A 20,906-nucleotide genomic window follows, 5' to 3' on the forward strand; every position below is an offset into this window, starting at 1 on the left:
ACTCTGGGCAGCTTTCAACAAAAGATTAAAAATACATTAAAACACCAGACATTAAAACTTCCCTAAACAGGGCTGCCTTCAGATTTCTTCTAAATGTCAGATAGTTGTTTATTTCCTTGACATCTGATAGGAGGGCGTTCCACAGGGAGGGCGCCACTACCGAGAAGGCCCTCTGCCTGGTTCGCTGTAACTTGGCTTCTCGCAGTGAGGGAACCGCCAGAAGGCCCTCGTTGCTGGACCTCAGTGTCCGGGCTGAATGATGGCGGTGGAGACGTTCCTTCGGGTATACTGGGCCGAGGCCATTTAGAGCTTTAAAGGTCAGCACCAACACTTTGAATTGTGCTTGCAAACATACTGGGAGCCAAAACAAAATAAAGCTCTGACCCCATGCTCTGAACTGCATCGGGTGTAGTCATTTAAATTTTCCAAAATACCCCTGACACAGCTGTGCTCTGGGGCATTGTGGGGTTTTTTTTAATGGCAGCTACCCCTGTCCAGCTTCCCCTTCAAGGTAAGCCTGTCAGCAGAAACCAACAGAGGAAGGAGCCCACTCAATAATTTAATAATAATAATAATAATAATAATAATAATAATAATAATAATAATTTATACCCCACCCATCTGGCTAGGTTTCCTCCCCAATCATGGAAGCAGCCCTGGACAGAATAGTACCCAGTCACTGAACTCAGGAGACGTGTAAACAATAGATGCATATTTTTATTCACATGGAAAAGCTGAAGCAAGCCATTATTATAGTATACATTTATACAAAGGATTTTGGGCGGGGGGAAAACCAACCCCATACAAAGCAAGATGATCAGAAAATATGGTTCCTTATGAAATGTCATTATTACATACACTATCAAACCATTTTGAAAGTTTTATTTTTGTTTGGCAACAGTTTTATCAACAGTTCTATCAACCTTAAAAATGGTTCCCTTAAAAAAAAAACCACAAGATTCATGCAGCATGTATAGAAAGAATCCTGAGTTTGCCTTCCTTAGAAAAAACTGTAAAAAGATATATTTGCCTTTAAAAGTTCATAAAATGCAAATGCTATATTTATTGTCAAAACTATACAAAAATATGGACCTAACTTAATATTTACTTTAAAAAAGAAAAAGAAAGAAAACATTTTTTTTTATTAAAACATCATTTCCTTGTGATTTTGGTAATAAACATAATTCTTAATTCCTGCTCTCAGAAAGAGAAAGAGAGAGGGGAAAAAAGCCACAGTGTTGTTTACAGACTTTCTCAGGTTAGATTACATTAAGGCAGGCACTGGCAACTTCAAATCCAACAGGCCAGATTAACTACCCGGCACCCCATGTCATGTTGTAGGGTCATCATTTGGGGGGGTAGAGGCAGCTTTTTCCAATGAAAAGGCTTACTGTGGTGGATACAACATGTGGGGCCTTATGATGCCAGCCCCCTGGGTCAAGAAATCCTAGAAAAGCGGATCTGTGATGAATGAGGTCCATTATCAAAGTGAGGGCCAAACTACACATTATGCAAAAAAAAGTCTGCATTAATGACCCAGTAGCTGCCCCCCCTCAAAGCCATCTTAGGCAATTCCCAGCACAGAAATGGCTGGATAAGAGTGCTTAACCCACATCCACCTGCTGCTTTTGTAGCTCCTCCCCAGAGAGGAATTGCCCTAAAAAATGCAGCAGGTAGGGAAGGGGTTAAGCACTTTCCCCTGTGGCTGCTTCTCTGTTGAAAACTACCCAATCCCAAAGTGGCTTCGATTAGGATAAAGCTGCTGCAGTTTTAATGCAGGTGTTTAATGTGTGTTATAAGGCATAGGTTAGCCCTTGTTTACCAAGGCCCTTCCTACTTACTCTTGCTTTAACTATTCCCAAGTACGCCCCAAATGGGCCATTCTAGAGTAAGTGGTTTTAGGCTAAGTTGATTAACTTAGTTTTCAGCCCATTGATCAGATAATTAATTAACGGGCTAAAACCACGCGCACTTGAATAACAAATAAAAACAGTGGTTTCAAAGCAGGGGGGAAGTGTACGCCCATTGAAAAATTACGCACATGCGTGTTGCAGCTTGGAAGAGGAATTCCTGCCTTCTTGAATGAGAAACGGGGAGCACCCTCTCCCCTGTGAGGGTGCCTGCCACCCTCATCTTTTGCCAAGTATCTGTATTCAAAACAAGTTTAAACAGCATTTTACAAATCTTCCCTTCGATGAATCAGGAGGCACCTTTTAATCAACTGCAAGGTTTTTAATCGATTGTTCCAACCAACTAAGCAACCAAACAATTCAGCCCTACTATTTGTATACAAAACGTGGAATTAAAAACATGTTCCTCGTGATCTGCAAAAGGAAGAGTACAAAAAATGAATACAAACCAGGTTATTTGGAATTTCATAATACACCTTTCCAATAGATAAATGTTCATAAAAATATCTCGAACCCTAAACCATGAAAAAGCAATTATAATACAATTATTTTTTGTTGTTGTTGTTCTGCTACATAAACCAGCTTTTCCATGAAACAAGGAGGCAAATTCAGGTATGAAAACATAATTTACTTATTGCTTTTGCTACAATTTTTGTTTTTTACATATAGTCATAAATTACACTATACAGTATAAAATATTTCATAGGAATACATTTTATGGTCTGTTTAGGTTTGCTGGTTTCAGTTCTAGCAACAAATACAAAATCGAAAAAAACAAGTCAACAATGAACAGTAAAGGCACTTCCGCTTTGCAAATAAGAGTTGGTTCCTAATAGACTTTTTTCTGCTTTCCTCTATTAGAAAATCAGGTTGATCTTTGTACATTTCATAGGTTGCTGAGGCACCGTAAAGGTTTAGAACATTCTAATTCCTCCAGGCTCCAAGAACATTCTTTGTCGCGTTAAGTCTTCATGTTTCCACCTCCGCTTTCCAATACTTCAACCACCACCGCCGCCCATCTTTTGAAAGTTTGGCTCCACCTGCTCACGTCCCTTTGCAGACCCGCCTTCAAACTTCCACTTCCCGCGCTCCATCCTGGGTGTCACAGATCACCCCAATGTCAAAGCAGGTGACTATCATGACGTGCGACTTGCACAGATTCACACACTGCTCCAGTTCCTCAGTCACTTGTTCCAATGCCTCCAGGTAATCTTGCGACTCCTTGTCGAGATCAGGGTCAACCTCAACTGTTAGCATAAAGAGAGTTAGCATAAATAATAAGAAGAAGAGTTTGGATTTGATATCCCGCTTTTCACTACCCGAAGGAGTCTCAAAGCGGCTAACATTCTCCTTTCCCTTCCTCCCCCACAACAAACACTCTGTGAGGTGAGTGGGGCTGAGAGACTTCAGAGAAGTGTGACTAGCCCAAGGTCACCCAGCAGCTGCATGTGGAGGAGCGGAGACGCGAACCCGGTTCACCAGATTACAAGGCTTCCGCTCTTAACCACTACACCATGCTGGCTTTGTTATCCAAACAGCAGTCTCTCTCAGAACCAACACTGTTGAAGCTGTTCACCCAGCAAATGCCACAGGCGAGCAGCAGTTGCAACATGCTGGCCTCAAGCAATGCTCCCCTCACTGTGACTTGCCACACAATTGCATCAGGAGTTTGCAGAGTCTGGCGACAGCCTCTCTTGCATCTCCTGGCCACCCTCTTCCACTATTTTTATGGTGGGGAAGGAGGGCTTCTGTCCAATGGACTGTGTCAACAACTATGTCCTGACCTTGTTGTTCAGAGGAATAGCTACTCCAATGAGATATGATTGTCTGCGTAGGGGATATTGTTGTTTTGTTTGACAACCGCTATTCTGTTAGCAAGCAACTGGTTAAGGAAATGCATCCAACTTCTAACCAATTTAGAAATCCCAGCTGCTGGGAATCGCTAGAGGGGACTGGCCTGGTGCCCTTAGTTCCTGCTTTCAGGATTCCCACCAGCATTTGGGTTGGCCACTGCAAGAACAGGATGCAGAGTCCGGCCACTGGCCCAATTCGGCAGGCTCTTCTTGTGTTCTTAAGAGCTTCTATCAACTTATGCAAAAACATGCAATTTGTGGGGGGGGGGCAACATCCCTTTGTCACAGTAGGAACCCAGTCCCATCCTAAAGTCCACACTGGCTCTGATGCATGTTAGGGACACAGGAAGCTACACAGACTCAGGCTACTAGTTCATTGAACTCAGCACTGCCTATTATCGTTTATTTTATTTATTTATTTACTGAAGTGTTCCATGACCCACACTTTTCATGAAATCATATCAAGGTGGCATGCAACACATACAAAAGTTATAGTACAATTCAGTCAAAACGTTCATAACTGGGGGGGAGGGGGAAGCACCATTAAAACCATCAATAAATACTGATTGGTTACAAAGCGAAAATCATGTCGCAAAGCCACAAACTGATGCAGAAATGGGGTGAACTGAATTTACGACTGGGAAAATGAGAAACCAAAAGAAACTGGCAGATTTGCTCATCCCTAGTCTGGCATGAGTTTGGCCAAACTGCGGGAGGCAGTGAAAGATAGGCATGCCTGGCATGCTCTGGTTCATGGGGTCATGAAGAGTCGGACACGACTGAACGACTGAACAACAACAGTCTGCACCATCTACACACAGAATCTTTATCGCGACTTGCTGGGCAATACTTACATTCTCCTTTCCACTTGCTTGGATCCAACATCAACCTACACTTTGTTTCCTCCAACTCATCTTTCAAGAACTCATGCTTTGCTTCCACTTCTCTAATCCGCTGGTGGCGCCTCTCCAGGATTTTCAGCTTGGTATTAAAATATATCAGGCCCTTTGGGGGAGGTGAAAATTACCGATTTGTTAATTTCGCTGGCCATCTGCCTGCTACTCTCCAAAAAACAAAACAAAAAAAACCCCACAAAAACCTATTGCCCTTATCATTCAGCTTCAACCACTGTTGTGCAGCACAAGCACAAAACATTAAACAGCAGAAGGGTTTTCTCCCTCCCTGCTACCCTTGCTGGAAGTGGACTTCCATAGATGCTAATCTAATAAAAACAACATGCTATGAGCACTTAAGGCATTTACTGCCACTCTCCCAGCTAATGTACTTCCCTACGAAACTCTTAAATTTCAGCCATTACGGACAGAAATGGTTTCCTCACCACTGCAAAAGAGTAAATATGTTTTAGTAAGGGAAAGGAAGGCTGCAAAAAATCATAGGCCTGTTGGCATAAGAAGGTCTTCAAGAGGTGTCTTCAAGTACAAATGCCTAAGGAATCTCTGCTGGAAGGATATCCCACAGCATGACATTGGTAATGCCGACTGGTCAACTTCTATTTGATGCCAGTCGGGCCTTTGTAACATTCGGGACAGCTAAGCACTCCCCAGTGATCAAGCTGGGATGTCGGGGCTCAGACTGGACCTTAAGGAACCCTGGGCTCAAGTTGTACAGGGCTTTGTACATGGGTAGACAAACATTCGGCCCGGGGGCCGGATGTGGCCCAATCGCCTTCTAAATCTGGCCCGCAGATGGTCTGGGAATCACTGTGTTTTTACATGAGTAGAATGTGTGCTTTTATTTAAAATGCATCTCTGGGTTATTTGTGGGGCATAGGAATTTGTTCAATATTTTGTGTTTTTTCCCCCAAAATATAGTCCGGCCCCCCACAAGGTCTGAGGGACAGTGGACCGGCCCCCTGCTGAAAATGTTTGCTGACCCCTGGGCTTTGTATTTCAACACAAGTGCCTTGAACGCGGCCCAGTAATATACTGACCTGCAAAGAAGGATCGGACTGGAATATCTGCAGGGGGTGGGGAGGACGTGTGTCTGCTTGCTTAACCCTTCCCACATACTCTTTGTTTCCTCCGCAGCATCTTCTCCCCCAGGTGCTTTTTCTCCATTTTATTGGGAAACCCAGATTCATATCTGAATGTGCGGAAGGGATTGGGAGGAGGGAAGTGTTGCAGAAGAAAAGGGGGGGAGGGCTGAGACTCACATAAGCACACCCCTGATTTGGCTTCTCCAGGAGAAACGCTCCATGCTGCTATGTGCACACACTCTTCCTGTCTACATCTTCTTTGATGCAAATGCTCCCCACTTTGTACCCACCCTAAGGGTTCTCTCTTGTTGCTGTTGTTTTAACAGACTGCAAGCCTGAGATTAGATGCAGGGGTCAGCAAACTTTTTCAGCAGGGGGCCGGTCCACTGCCCCTCAGATCTTGGGGACGACGACGACTATATTTTGGGAAAAAATGAACAAATTCCTATGCCCCACAAATAACCCAGAGATGCATTTTAAATAAAAGAAACATTCCAGGCAGGCCCCACAAATAACCCAGAGATGTGTTTTAAATAAAAGGACACATTCTACTCATGTAAAAACATGCTGATTTCCGGACCGTCCGCGGGCCAGATTTAGAAGGCGATGGGGCCGCATCCAGCCCCCAGGCCTTAGTTTGGGGACCCCTGGATTAGAGACCTCCCTCCCCCAAGTGATCTATAAGAACAGCAACTGTGGGGACAAGCTAAATCACGTCAGGTTGTATCCAATACTACCCATACTCAAGGTAGACCCATTGAAATTTATGGACGTGCCTGCTTTAGGTCCATTAATTCCCAATAGGTCTGACTCTGAATAGAAGTGGGTTGGCTACAACTTGTCCTCTTTGCTTGGCATTCCTTAGCAAACACAGCAATTGGAAATTCTGTTTTGGTTAGTATAAGGAAGATCCAGAGATATGACTTACCTTTTCAACATCCTGGAAAGGCTGTTGGTAGAAGAAAAAAAGGAGAAGAAAGGTTACCCTTTTTTTGTATTAGGGGGTGAAAATGGCACCAGACAAATGACTGCAATCCCTGTCACCAACTCAGAATTAACTGAATTGTTTTCCCAATTACAAGTAAATTAAACTCACAACATCTTGAATTTAACAGAATTCTAACCGGGATGCTTTATGCCATTAACATAAAGAGTTAATGACCCTTTGGTGAAGAAAGCCCATAAAATTTCATCAAGCAGGCAATGATTATAAAGCCTTCTCGTAACATATTAATTGATATTCTCCACTCACTCCATCAGCTACGTTAAACACAATTAATGGCAGACAGCAATTATTTTCTATGGGCATGGTACCCCAACATATGAATTTATTTTATTTTTTTATTTTTATTTTTTAAAAAAGGATAACGAAAGCGCTTTAATTGCATTCCATTCTCCCCTTATGCCATGCGTGAGATTTCGAGCAACAACCCTGCCTTGCTTGAATGTTGCGTCGTTTAAACTGTCCGGAGTTACCGTAAAATATGTGCTGACCTCAGTTTCCTCTTGTCTGTGCCGCTGTAATCGTTCCACATCATCAATCTCATAAACTTTAATTTCAAATGGCTCTTTCAAAGTGCCCGGCAAGGGTGGTAGATCAACCCACTGGCCGGTGACACTCTGCTTTCTCCCCAGGGACGCAGAATCTGGAAGAGGAGCTGGAATCAGTCGACGGCGCTGGAAACCTGAGATGATTTAAGAAAAAGGGGAGGGGGGAAGCAAAACAAGGAGCTTTTTTTTGCATTTCTCATCTAGCAAATCCATAAACATTCCAAGCCAGATAAGCAGGCAGCTTACATCCACCTGCGGACAGTTAGTAGTTATAAAAATCATATTTTAGCATTGGAAGGGACTGTGAGGGTCTTCAAGTTCAACCACCTGCAATGCAGGAATCTTTTGCCCAATGTGGGGCTCAAACCCATGACCCTGAGATTAAGCATCTCCTGCTCTATACAGTAATAAACGCATTGATATCTAGATGAACATAGCCACGATCCCACAGAATTAAGTCTACTGGAACAAAATGGGACCACTTCTGAGCAACCATACATAGCATTGTGCTGTTGGGGTTAGTCACCTTGCCTCCTCCCAAAAAAACCCCCTAAAACACAGAGCAACATCCGAATGTATAGGAGTGTCAAAGCTCTAAGCAGTCCAAAAGTTAAGCAGTAATTTATTGACAAGAGGACAATTCCAATTGAGAAAAGGAACTGTTTGCCATTTTTTTTAAAAAAAAGGCAAGACCTTAGAAAGCATTTCCTGGGGCAAAAGCAAATACAAATCCATCAGCCAGTAATACCTTCTCAATATGTGCGCAACCTTACACAGCTGTTAATATTGATTTGTGGGAGAGACTTAAGAGGTTGATGTGCTATGAAAAGAGAACAGCTGCAGCCAGGTCTTTAAACTGATTGCTCTACAATGAAGCAAATTGGTCACTGAAGCCGGGAAGCATACCATGATAGATAGACACACACACACAGTGTAATATATGTGTTTGTGTGTGTAAACATACATATACATATTAGGGCACTGATATGAAATGGTGCCATTCACAAGCTTTCATGAGTTGTGAAATTGAGTACCATTGCATCAGTTCCCGCCCACTCCCATTCATCATCATGAGGGGCAAAAAGGTCCATTGTTTACTAACCTGCAAGGGGCAGGCAAAAGAAGGATAGAGAGCTCCACCTCTCTTGCAAGAGCCTTCCTTACTTCTAAGGTGGGTGACCTTTGTTATTTTGATAATGCAATCCATTTAATTCAAAGGGCCTGACTTGACATGAACGGGGAACCCAATCTCTCAGTTTCTTTAGTTTGAAATTTCTGAAAATGCTAACATTTTCACCGTCTGGTGTTTCCAATGACAATAAACATGTGATTAATTCAATATATAAGTCTGTACCCAATTGTATCTCTCTGCTTATGGAAAGCCTGTTTACTCCATTGAAGGATTCTGCGCCCCTCCAAAATCATCTCTAGGTAGTTGGAGGTCCCCTTTGGGCAATTTGGGGAAGACCAATACAGTGTGAAGAGTGGAGGTGTTTAATTTGGCAATGCATCATGGACTATTGTCACTGGCACTTCAGGGGGGGAAAGCTACTTTAGCAAAATAAGCCCCAAATGAATTGCTCTCTAACTTGGCTTGTCCACTATCAAACTAGATAATCTCTTACTCATTTCTTCCAGAAGTTCGAGGGGATGCTAGTCTAAGTAAACACTTATATGAGACGAAGCCGCTTGGAACTGATTACACTAGTGAATCTCCAATCTATTTCTAATTTCAGTTGATTGTCTAAATGCGTTGTAAAACTAATGAAAGCCTTAGGTTTGTAGCTAATTAGTAGCATTAATCACAAAGTTTAGTGCATTCTTTTTTCTTGGGAAAAAAATTCTTTTATATCTCTTTAATTTTCACTGGGGGACCTGCCAATCAAAGAGTTGTGCAAAGAGACGAATGAAATTCTGAAATGAAGCATGGCATCTTAAAGGAATAGTTTTTAAAAGTATGATGAATTTGAAGGATTCCTCCCCGACCACACCTCAAAAACCACAGTCTTAGATGGGGATGAAGGGCAGAAAACAGGGCATTCGGGTTGCAAAGCAAAGCTGAAGCAATCTCAGGGATGTTGTGCCCCCCATTAAAACAGAGTATGAGGGCCCTGATCTGATTTGGACCATTGTGCATGAGGAAGGGGTTAAAGCCCCACCCCTTCCCACACTGTGATCATGGAAAAATGAGCTCCTTGCAAAATAAACAGTGATGGGGGGAACCACCTGCCTCAGGCATCAATATATGTATTATTATTTTTTACAGGCTAGTAGCAAGGAAGAGAAATGTTAAACCTCTCCTCCTGACACGTGGGGGTCCCAATCCAGACCACCGCCCCCACCCGGTGCTGGGTTCCAATTTCCTGCTTCAAGCAACGCATCTGGAGTAATGCACAATGGAACCATTTAAATCCAAGGAAATGGGAATGCTCACATTAGGATAGTTGTGTGTGTCCCGTCCCCCCGTCCAGCTCCTTTAATTACCTGTTGATCTTTTCTTTGGGGATTTCAAACTTCTCATGCGACCAGGCGAAGACATGCCACTTTCGCTCATGGAATCGTGCGCCGAGGATGCGCTGCCAGTGGCTTCGCTGTCGCGGATCATGCTTTCGTAGCCGCTGCTGCCGCCGCTGTGGTAGAAGAGAGCCGTCCGGCCCATTGCTGGGGGCAGTTCCCCACTCAGGACGCTGCTGTTATCGCTCCCGTGCCCGCTGCTGTAGCGCTGAGGCCGCCTTGGGGCAGTTATCTTGCTGTACGGAGACGGCAGCACTGGGACCTGTGACTTCTCGTCGCTCAGGTTAATCCCGCTGTCGTTGCCGCTGTCGGAGTCCGTCGAGACCCGGAAGTGGCTCATCTTGACTGAACTGCCCGACGCCAGCTCGTTCACGCGGCTGTTGGCTGCCCTGATGGCCTGCTTGGTCCCCATGATGGTTCCTCGACCAGGTTTGCTGCTTACGCCTTGCAGAGACCGCGGCACAGCTTTCCCACTCAACGGGATGCCAGAGGTCTTCCCAACAGACGGAGCCAACGATTTCACAGAGGAGCTCAAAGACTTGGACCCGCTGGCTGAAAGGCTGCGGCTCTTATTCCCGTTGGCCGGTGCCTTCTGGCTTGCAGCACCTTTGGCCTGGCTGTTTTTGCCGGGCAAAGGTGTGGTGAGTGATGGAGGCGACGTCAAGCCAGAAGGGACAGGGGGAACTCCTAGCCTTGGAACAATCCGGCCATTCCGGCTATTCCCAATGCTGCCATTTTCCCTACTCAGGTTGGCTTTCGATCCGACCGACGTCAGGCTGTCGCACCTCTCAAGGGACATGTGGCTCCCATATCGATGGGCAGCTTCATTTTTGGATGCCTTTGCCTTCAAACTCGAGGTCGCTTTGGGCAAGGAGTGGTCTGCCTTGAGGATGCCTCTGCCGCCACTGTTTTCGGCAGCACACAACCCAGCCCTCAATCGCAAATCGACCTCGTCCTCGTTCTTCAATGTAGTGACCCTAGCAAGGTCCAATCCTGAGGTCTTCCCCCCTCCGTTCGGTATCCCACCATTTTTCTGCTCAAGACTTGATTTACGCACGGGGGGTGCTGGAGGTATTGTCCCACTTGGCCTGGGCAACATGCTGGATTTTTGCTGCAGGGTTTTCTTTTTCAGGCTTCCAGTGGCAAAAACAGCTTCACAACTTCCCCTGCTCATAGCTTCTGCAGCCGCACTGCTGTGCGACACAGGAACCACACCCAGTGTTGTAGCACCTCTCCTGAGCTGTGGCATTTTTGTGACAGGATCGGGGTTTTTAGCTGCTCCGCTGGACGTTTTGCAGGCCATTTCACAACCATCGACAACCCTCTGTGAACAAGCAAGCATTGTCTGGGATTTTGTTGGCCTAGCTGAGCCATCTAAATGTTGGGCAGTCTTCGCCGACTGCTTCTCAGCACTAAACATGGGAGAGTTTGGAGACATCAGCGAGTCTGATTCCAAATGATCACCTGTACGAACCAGCCAGGGGTCTTCAAACATCACACGCGGTTTTTGCAGTTCCTTACAGCTGAGGGTGTTGCTGTTCTTGTGGGTTGGGGATGAGGTAGCTTTTGTTCTCCGGGGAAGACTGGAGTGTATCGTTTCTATCACCATTGTGTTTTGAGAGCTGGAAGGCTTGGCGTATGCTGGCTGGTCGGTGACGCAAAGAGCACTTTCTGTCTGAGATGCTTTGGTTATGTCGCAGTTCTGAGGACTCCCGTTGACACCTGGTGATGCTCCGATGGAAATCATGCTCTTGCTCTCCGGCTCCGAAAAGCAGAAACCGCTGTCGTTTAAGGTGGCTTGCAAGGGAACAGGAGCGTTGGGAGAACCCATGATAAAGGGATCCTCAGACTTGCTGCAGCTGTAAGAGGACTGAGCAAGAAAACCATCGCCGGACCGGCAGCCATCGCTCTCAATCGTACAGATGCTCACTTCGCTTAGCCACGAGCTGATGGAGGAACGTCTGCTACTGGTCGAGAATGGGTCTTCAGCAAAAGGCACAACGATATCAATGTTGACGCCAGTGGCACTTGCCTGGGAGGTATAAGCATCAAACTCGTCATTTATACTGCTGATGATACTAACTGGCCTGGATCCAGATGCAAGGGCCTGCAGGGAGCAGTCACTGTTGAAGCTGATGATGCTGGCAGGCCTCCCGTTATCCAAGATCCCGCTGATGGACAACTCCTCAACAACCGTGAAGACAAGCTCATCCTCGCCGTTGAGCTCCACGGGCTGCTGCAACGTCACTGTCGTCGTCAGGATATCCCGGTCGAAGCATTTGCTTCGGAAAGATGACCGGAACCTATGGACCTCTATGCCGTCTCCTTGGTGCTCTGTGTTGCTGGTTGCCGAAAATGTGCTTCCTTCAGGGTTAGATTCAGATTCGCTACCCACTTGCTTGCTCATTCCCACGGGGGGCGTCCTGATTGCATTACTGTGGTCAAACTTCAGGTACGTTTGCTTGGTCCTCATTGGAGACTCCTGCTGCTGAGGGGGTGGGGGTGCAGGGCTGGGCAACGGCCTCTTGGCATACAAAGATTTCTCTTTTACAACCGGCTCAGTGACAGCTTGGCTTGGCTCTTGATCCTTAGCAGTATTACATGCCGGCAACTTATAGGAGTCCTCCTTCTCTCCGTCCGAGTCCGCTCTCTTGCCTTCAGGCTTGGCTTGTTGTTTGGCGTGTTCCATCTTCGCGGGAGGGGCCTTTTTCTCAGGGCAGCTGCCATTGCGCTGGAAGTAAAGGCTGTGTCCCTTTTTGGGAGGCCCCGTTTCCTGCAAGGCTGGTTTTTTAAACCCCCCAGGAGGAGACGGTGGTTTTGGTTTGGACTGTTCGCTTTCTGTACTTGTCGGGACAGTGCCGCTGCAAGACGTGCCGGGGGCTTCCCCGCAAAGGAACTTGGCAGGCTCTTCACTCCCGTCGATGCATTCCAGTCGCTCCTGCAGCTCTGCGAAAGTGTTGCACTTAAAAAGGTCTTTGTCGGAGCTCTTTGCAAGGCCAGGGGTGTCCTTGTTTCTTTTCTTGTTCAGGGAAGGGATGATAGGAACAAACTCTGGGGGGCCTTCGTTATCTGTCAGCTCCCGGTCCGACAAAGCTGCACCATTGGGTCCCACATAGATGACTGTGTCGCAGGACTGTTCGCTGCTTGAGGAATAATCAGGCTCGTTGGAAAGGTTCGGCACAGGAATGTCAGGGTCAAGAGCTACAGTCCTTGGATGAAATGGCCTCAGGTGAGGAGGTCTTCGTATGTGGCCCTCTTCACATGAGCTTTCTCCTCCAGAAGAGCTGGATGCATACTGTCAATTGCACAAAACAATAAAATGCATTTTTTTCCGCATTAAATGCATTAAGTAGGGTGAGAGGCAGGTATATCCCTCCCACCCAGTGGCATCTGCAGTTCCACACCCCAAATCGTATTCTCTGCTATAATTATGAGCAACATTTATAAATAATCACGCTGCAGAAAATTTGTTTGGCTCCCTGCAACAGACTTAGAGCACTTGATCCATTCAAGCAACGCAGAAACTGTAGCCACCCACAAGTGAAAAGGCCCTCAGCATTGTTTTGCCTCAGCCTGAGCACCGACCCTGGCAACTTCTGGTTTGTTGTTGTTGTGTTAACTAAGAAGTTCTCCGATTACGATGCTATATCATCTTGTAGTATCCTATTGTTATTATTTATAGTCTGCATTTATGCCAGACCAGGACTCAAGGCAGCTTATGGACAGAATACTGAGGGAACTTCAGGAGATATTAGAGGCAGCCTCCTGGAAGCAGAAGTGCCAGTAAAGTTTCCCATCCCTATGAAAAGCCCTAAAATGCACCCACCTCCTGCCCTATTGCCTACAAAAGGGACGGCAAAGTTCAGTGGGTAGCATTTCATAGCACCCGCATATGCAGTCCCAATATCTTGATTTGCTTCTGTGCTGCTACCTTCCGAGTAGTGATTTTATTGCTGGGTGTAATGGGACAGTCACTGAGTTACTGCATTTTTAAAAAATAAAAAAAAGCACTCGTTGCTTTGCAGCTTGTATCAGGCAAGTAAGATACATGAGTTAATGCTAGAGACAGACTCAGGGCATGCTGCTGCCACAAACCATCTCCACTCTTTAGAGGTGTAAAAAACAGCAGGCATTATCCCTGGGTCAAGTATGGCAACCTAGACTTATATAGTCTACCACACTGTTCTTCAACCCTTGGTCTCCAGAAGTTGTTGGACTACAACTCCCACCATCCTTAGCAAGCTAAGCCAATAATAGTCAGGGGAAATGGGACCTGCAGTCTAACACACGGGGACCCAGGCTTAGGAAATCTGGGGTAGAGGAGAGAACTCTTGCTTCGCTGGTTTTGCGCACCAACCTTGGATTTCTTCTTCCTCATCCTATGGATACGGGAGGCAAGCTGGATTGTTGTGAGACTTTCTGCATAATTAGCCGGGGAATCCGATATGTGAGCTAGCATGGTCGTCCTGCAGTTGATGTTCCCGAGCGATTCTCTCAGCAGCATGGTCAGTTTGTTGTCCCTGGGGAACGCGAGAGAAACACAAATAAGAACATGAGAAGAGCTTTGCTGGAGCAGACCAAAGGCCCGTCTATCCAGCACCCTATCCTTACAATAGCCAACCAGCTGCTATAGGAAGCCCTTAAGCAGGACCTGAGTGCAACGGCTCAGTGTCTACAATAACTTACAATTCTTTCCTTAGGCTTTCTAAGCGCCACTTGCAGTTTATTCACTTGTGTTTGTTTTTTAAGGTTATATGCGAGTGCGAGATTTTCCATGCATGAGCCATCTCATGCTCGCGTATAACCTTCCAGGAGAAGAAGGCAATCTAGCCCAATTTTGCAATAAAATAAAAATAGCATGTGCCTTATTCTAGACTTGTGCTATTCTCTTTTTTCCCTTCTTTGAAATAATTTTTACAAGTATAAAACTGTAACAATACAATCATACACATCCACATTTACAGATTCCTCCAAATCTCTTGACTTCCCACCTCCCCTCCATGGGTCCTATTATTAAACCTTTTCTACCGCATCTTTCTCAGTCATCTATATTTTGTATAACTCCATTGTCTCCATAGTACTTGCTACATTACAAGCGTTATTGTAACCCTGCTAATGTTTTCATTTGCTTCTAGCGGTCTCCGAGATAAATTATGAATTCTCCCCATTTTTTTTGTTAAGACTGGTGCTATTTTCACACTGCTTTCATACTAAAAGGAACAAAACAACGCTGGCCTTACAAGAGACTTGGGGGGAATACTTTCTTGGGGGGGGGGGTCGGGGAAAAGAACTAACAGGAAGCAGCTACATGTGAACATTATGTGGACACAGCGGAATCCTTTCTGATTGCTTGAAGAAGGAAGTAATTAAAGCTCAGTCCAACAGTGCAACACCTTTAAGGTACCATCTGACCCGGTCTATAGGTAGGTGATAAGGCTTTGAAAAGCAATCTGAAAATCAGGTCAGAGGCCACTAGTTTGACATGGGTGGAACAGTGCACTTACTTGTAGGGCACATGTTTGGCATCGTTGATTAAGGCCAGAATGACACTGCCCAAGGCGGACAGAGACAGGCAGAAGGAGCCCCCTCCATCTCGACTCTTGCTTAGAACCTTCTCACAGCTTCCCAGGTCAATGAGATGTAAACGGCTGCGTCCGCCTGACACTGAAAAGCAACAGCAACACCACTTATACAACACTCGCTGATCCAACCCTAGCCGGAATGGCAGAGAATAATCTAGTCCAACCCTCTGCAATGTAGGAATCTCAGCTGAAGCAGCCATCTGTCATGGAATTAAATGATGATGGGCGGGTGGATGTAAAGCTTCAGTGAACAGGCAGAATTCGCTGGCCAATGCACCAAATTCTAGGAGCAGTCGGTATTTAAGTCACGGCTCCCAAAGAACTCAGCTTACTTTCATACAGCATGAACCAACTTGAGAAGGTGAAAGGATATATCAAAGGGAAGAGCTTGTTGAAAGAAAGGGATAGAGCTTCCTTCAAAATCCCGTTGGCCAAGCAGATGGGACTGTCTGCGAAGGCATACAATTGCCCCAACCCAGCAAAATGAATTCTTGGCTAATATTAACCCGGTTGCACATGGATTGACTCTTCTAAAATAAGCGAAGGCAGTACGAATTAAATGTGAGACAGATCAACGTACTTCCGCCTTTTCCGCCTTTCTCCATGCGATACTGATAGATGTGGAGGGTGAAGAGCATGTGCGAATTCCTCCGATCCTCTTCGTTGCACTCGGGTTTGCTAGTACTCCTGGCTGCCAGGGCTGCGTCAAGGAAGAAAGCAGCCTTCTCTGCTGTCGGGGCCCTTAATTCGCTTTGATTCTGAAGCTGGAATATAAGCAAGAAAACAACTAATTAAGACGGGGTAACTGATTCCCCCCCCCACCTCTGAACAGAGCAAGCCTCAAGGGTGCTAATGGAAACAAATATGTACACTCTGGGATTAGGGATTAAAAATGAAAAAAAAGCAATTAGAAAGTATCGTCTTTAAAAATGGTGAGAATTGTTGTCAGATGAAAGGAATTCTTTAAAATATTTATATAAATAAACCAGGGAACAAGGGGAAGCCAGAATTTCAAAACTGCCCTGAGATCACATACCTGAGTTCCGCATATCGGATCCTCGCGCAGATAGACCCCTGGGGACTGCCCGTCCTGCAGGCTGCCGGTGGCTACTTCAGCTAACAGATCCTGAAGGTTTTCATCCTTCCCACTGATCTCCACAGCAGACACTCGAATGGAGAAACGAGTGCCAGTCTTCTCCTTCCGCTCATTGATTAGTTTGAAGAGCCACGAGATGGCACAGGGGACAATGCCGAGACTTTGGGTGGAGTTATCCTTTCCAATCATTGTGTAGGATTTGCCTGGAAGGGAAAGCGGAAATTTTATAATTGTCAAGCACACAACAGTAGCCCCGGTGTGGTCAGAAGAGAAATAAGTAGGGGAGGGATGTTCTCCACTTTGTCCCTGTAGGTTCCTGTGCAGCTCATGGTGTAAAGAACCTTAGTCCCAGGGGCCTCTCTGTTCACCCATCAAGACTCTACCAAGGCCACACACCTCACTCGCCTTCCTCTGCACCCAGAGAGGGTGGACAGAGATAATAATAATAATAATAATAATAATAATAATAATAATAATAATAATAATAATAATAAATTAATAATTAATAATAATATATTATTTATACCCTGCCTATCTGGCTGGGTTTCCCCAGCCACTCTGGGTGCCTCCCAACAGAATATTAAAAACACGATAAAACATCGAACATTAAAACTTCCCTAAAGAGGGCTGCCTGCAGATGTCTTTTAAAAGTAGGATAGTTGCTTATTTCCTTGACATCTGATGGGAGGGCGTTTCACAGGGCGGGCGCCACCACCAAGAAGGCCCTCTGCCTGGTTCCCTGTAACCTCACTTCTCGCAGGGAGGGAACCGCCAGAAGACCCTCAGAGCTGGACATGCATTCATGTGTTGCGTGTGAAGAAACTTACGAGTGACTGAAATGTCGCCAACTATACAAAAGTTAGGACTCCCCTCATTTGTTTTGCCCGTCTTTACCTCAGGCCCTGCTGACCCCTGGCATGCAGCCCCTGGAAGTCCTCACTCAAGGGAAAGATGGCTGCCTGTCTAATACAGTTGCCCTCCCCTTCAATTACTCTGCTGATGAGGAAGAGATGACATCACTCAAGATGCCTCAAGGAACACTGTGAGGTGAATGATTTTCCCCTCATCAAACCTGGAAGTGGAGGCTATGAGTCTGAAGTATTTCTCTGCTTTGACCATGATTTCCACAACCCATAACTATATCGCCCATGCAGCCATCTGCAGCTGAGGGATCGGCAATTGGCCACAAGAAGAAACCATCTGTCTTTCAGGAATCAGAAAAAAATGCCCCTGTTTGAACATGTCAGGATGGTCCAATGTGTGGCCCTCGAAGCCTTCTCTGGTCTTATAGAGGAGGGAGAAAGGTTGTTTTCTGCTGCTCTAGAGAAGCAGACATGGGGCAATGGATTCAAACTACAAAAAAGAAGATTCCACCTAAACATTAGGAAGAACTTCCTGACAGTAAGAGCTGTTCGACAGTGGAATTTGCTGCCAAGGAGTGTGGTGGAGTCTCCTTCTTTGGAGGTCTTTAAGCGAAGGCTTGACAGCCATCTGTCAGGAATGCTTTGATGGTGTTTCCTGCTTGGCAGGGGGTTGGACTGGATGGCCCTTGTGGTCTCTTCCAACTCTATGATTCTATGGTCGCCTTTGGCAACATTTAAGGCCCCTGCCCACCCACCCTGACAGGGTCCTAGAGTGCTCCCCTTCCCTTGCCAAAGACTAGTTGGTGCCTCGCTCGTTTTTTGTTTTTGAGAAGGTGCAAGGGCTCTAGGACGCTGCCAGAGCCTTACACCTCCTTCCTAAAGCCGGGCGCCTAGCTTAGCCAGCTTTGGGCAGGCAGCCTGAGGGCTGGGCAGGGGGTGTCAAATTTTGGCCTCACTTCCCTCCAACCTCACGTGCGCATGACAAGACAGTGTGTGGTTCCATGTTAAAGTACTCTTGTGGCCCACTTGGTATGAAAGGTTAGGTCACTCTACCTTGGATTATAGATAACTCCAAACACTCACACAGACAATGGGAGAGAACAGATGTAAAAAGTGCCTTTCGCGTATGTCATTATTAATCCTTAGGTATTAAACTCAATTAATTTCTCCCAGTCTTGGCTAACTTTCCCCTCCCCGCCCCCAGCCAATTAATTTATTGAAGCCTTATGGATCTTTTGATTTTTGTCACACCTTTCCCTACCCCCCCCCCAAAAAAAAGAGCTGTTCCTGAAGCAATGAGTGTGTATGTTTGTGTGTGTGTGTGTGGCTGAATTTTCCCTCTGCCCCCCCCCACCATGGATTGAAAGGAAAGGTGGGGGGAACCTTAAGGTCCCAGTACAAAAATAAAGCAGGAGAAGTTTGCAAAGCTAATTAAAAAGAAATTCTAATCTATTCATATACTCCAGGTTTATTGTTCCAAGGGCTGACAGCATGTAATTACCAGACTGACATAGTAATTAACTGTAATGAATTTGGGAGCTCACCAAGCTTGACATGGCCAAAGCAAAAGATGCAGCCATCTGCACCATTCACGACAGACTGGATTACTTCTGCGACTGTTCCGGAACAAACCTCAGCCTAGAAGGGAATTTGGAAACCTGTCACAGAGCATGTAATCGGCATGTGCTTTCCCATGCCTTTGACACAAGAAAAAAAACCCAAACACAATGTTGTTGCGCATTTCACGGCATTAGTCGTATTATTTTAGTGTCTATATTCCATTTTCGCCCCCTCTAATAAAAGCTACAATCTAAGCCCACAATAGTTTCGTATCCCATTATCCCGGCTCCCATGGAGTATCAATTTTATGACCTCGGTAACAAAGGAGATGCTCTCCATCGAAGCGTAAGGCTAATATAATATCTCATCCATGCATTCTCAGTAATAAGCAGCAGCTTCACTGCTAAGGAGCTCCACCAGACATTGGCTTAGGGAAGGCGGGGGGGGGGTGGATTCCGGAGCTTCGGATTAAAAAGTTCTCTTGTTTTATCTTAGCTATGGGAACTATAACCATTGGAACCCATGGTGGGGGAAGCATTTTGGAAAATGCACGGAAACAATGAGAAAGAGGAAGCATGAGTTACTTGTGCAAACTTTCCCTACACTTTTAGGTCCTGTTTAAAGGGGAAGATGTTTGTGTCATGTCCCCACACCGCGAAAAAATATTCTTACTATTGGTCCATATCCAACGCAACACAGCCTCCTCTGCTGTCCCCTCCAGCCCCACCACCATGCACCTTCAACTAAGCTTTGGAGGGTTCGGGCCCCCTCCAGAGCAGATTTTGGGGGTGTACAGAGAACAGGGAATGGAAACCCCAATATGTTGTGTGTGTGAAGCACTGGTTTCCACCTGCTATTATTTGAACTTGTTAGTTGGCTGCTAGACAGAAAAGTTTCCAAGCAACTTAGGAAACTTGTGAGCAATATAGGAAGGGGGTGTGCTATCCCCCCGTGGCAGAAATGCACACCTCACCAGTTCAAACAAGACAGGGGCACAGGGAAAAGAAGTGCAAGTCAACTCACACTTGCTCTCTTACTGCATTCTGACTTCTACTTTATAGCACATTTTGCATTACTTCAGGCCTTCAAGAGAAGTTTGGGTTGCCTTGCAGTTCCAATCCATTTGCGTGTCGGGCTATCAAATAATATGGTATAACTAGATGCTCTACTTTGATGTCTGTCAAACACTAAAGCTTGCCAAATGCTTAACATTTTGAAAAAGTGAGGTTTTGACAGAGCTTGGAAACTGACAGAAATCAGAAGTCTACAGTATAATCTTTTTGCACCGTTCAGATCCCAAATTCAAAAAATTAATTCAAGCTTATATGTGCTTCTTTTCTGATCTCCATGGCTTTGAAAGAGAGACATCGGCATACAGGGAACCTGCTGAGGGAGATTTGGGGAGGAGAGAGGCCCATTACCCCCAGTCTCAACCTACTTCTGTCAGACACATTTCCTTAGTCCACGCACCCCCAAATTTTGCCCTCCAGATGTTTTGGGACTACCATTCCCATCATCCCTGACCACTGGTCCTGTTAGCTAGGGATGATGGGAGTTGTAGTCCCAAAACATCTGGAGGGCTGAGTTTGGGGGTGCCTGCCAAGTTACTTGGGGCCAAGGGTTCATGCACCACCTCCTCCCTCCCTTGCATGTGCACCCTGATGCCCAGCCTAACTTCCTGGTTTGAGCAAATCAGTTTGCCATGCATCGGAGTTGGGGAAACTGTGGTTTGCACAAATAATACCGTGAAAATAACCCTGAGAGATGAACGTTTCAAATTGTTGTGGGGAACCTATGTGAGTACAACAGGCTTTCAGTTACCCCTGCAACTTATGGAGGACAATAGGAACAGTGATGGAGTGAAAGGGTTAGAATACCAGCACATTGCTTTGGAGTTATGTGTTGCTGAAGAGTTTGAAGTTTGGAAACCGTGATCAACACAGTTAGGAATTCATATGCTCCACGCCCTTAAAACACAGCA

The 20,906-nt window shown here is 45.7% G+C and overlaps 1 protein-coding gene across 2 annotated transcripts in view; it reads right to left on the reverse strand.

Annotated features, from left to right (window-relative positions):
- Positions 1–699: 699 nt before the first annotated feature.
- The window catches only part of KIF26A (kinesin family member 26A), a 154,875-nt gene continuing 134,668 nt past the window's right edge, over positions 700–20,906 (reverse strand). The window contains exons 7-16 of one of the 2 annotated variants that reach the window (XM_033138687.1): positions 18,910–19,003; positions 16,443–16,705; positions 15,987–16,170; positions 15,329–15,488; positions 14,182–14,344; positions 9,795–13,119; positions 7,254–7,444; positions 6,688–6,708; positions 4,618–4,768; positions 700–3,157 (exon numbers count right to left, since the gene is read on the reverse strand). In XM_033138687.1, coding sequence (XP_032994578.1) covers positions 2,979–3,157; positions 4,618–4,768; positions 6,688–6,708; positions 7,254–7,444; positions 9,795–13,119; positions 14,182–14,344; positions 15,329–15,488; positions 15,987–16,170; positions 16,443–16,705; positions 18,910–19,003 — 4,731 coding nt within the window. In that variant the 3' untranslated portion in view covers positions 700–2,978. Of the gene's footprint in view, positions 3,158–4,617; positions 4,769–6,687; positions 6,709–7,235; positions 7,445–9,794; positions 13,120–14,181; positions 14,345–15,328; positions 15,489–15,986; positions 16,171–16,442; positions 16,706–18,909; positions 19,004–20,906 lie in introns of both variants that reach the window. The other variant, XM_033138678.1, reaches the window with a different exon arrangement.

The sequence above is a fragment of the Lacerta agilis genome, chromosome 1 (assembly GCF_009819535.1).
Source record: "Lacerta agilis isolate rLacAgi1 chromosome 1, rLacAgi1.pri, whole genome shotgun sequence".
In the NCBI taxonomy this organism is placed as follows: domain Eukaryota; kingdom Metazoa; phylum Chordata; class Lepidosauria; order Squamata; family Lacertidae; genus Lacerta; species Lacerta agilis.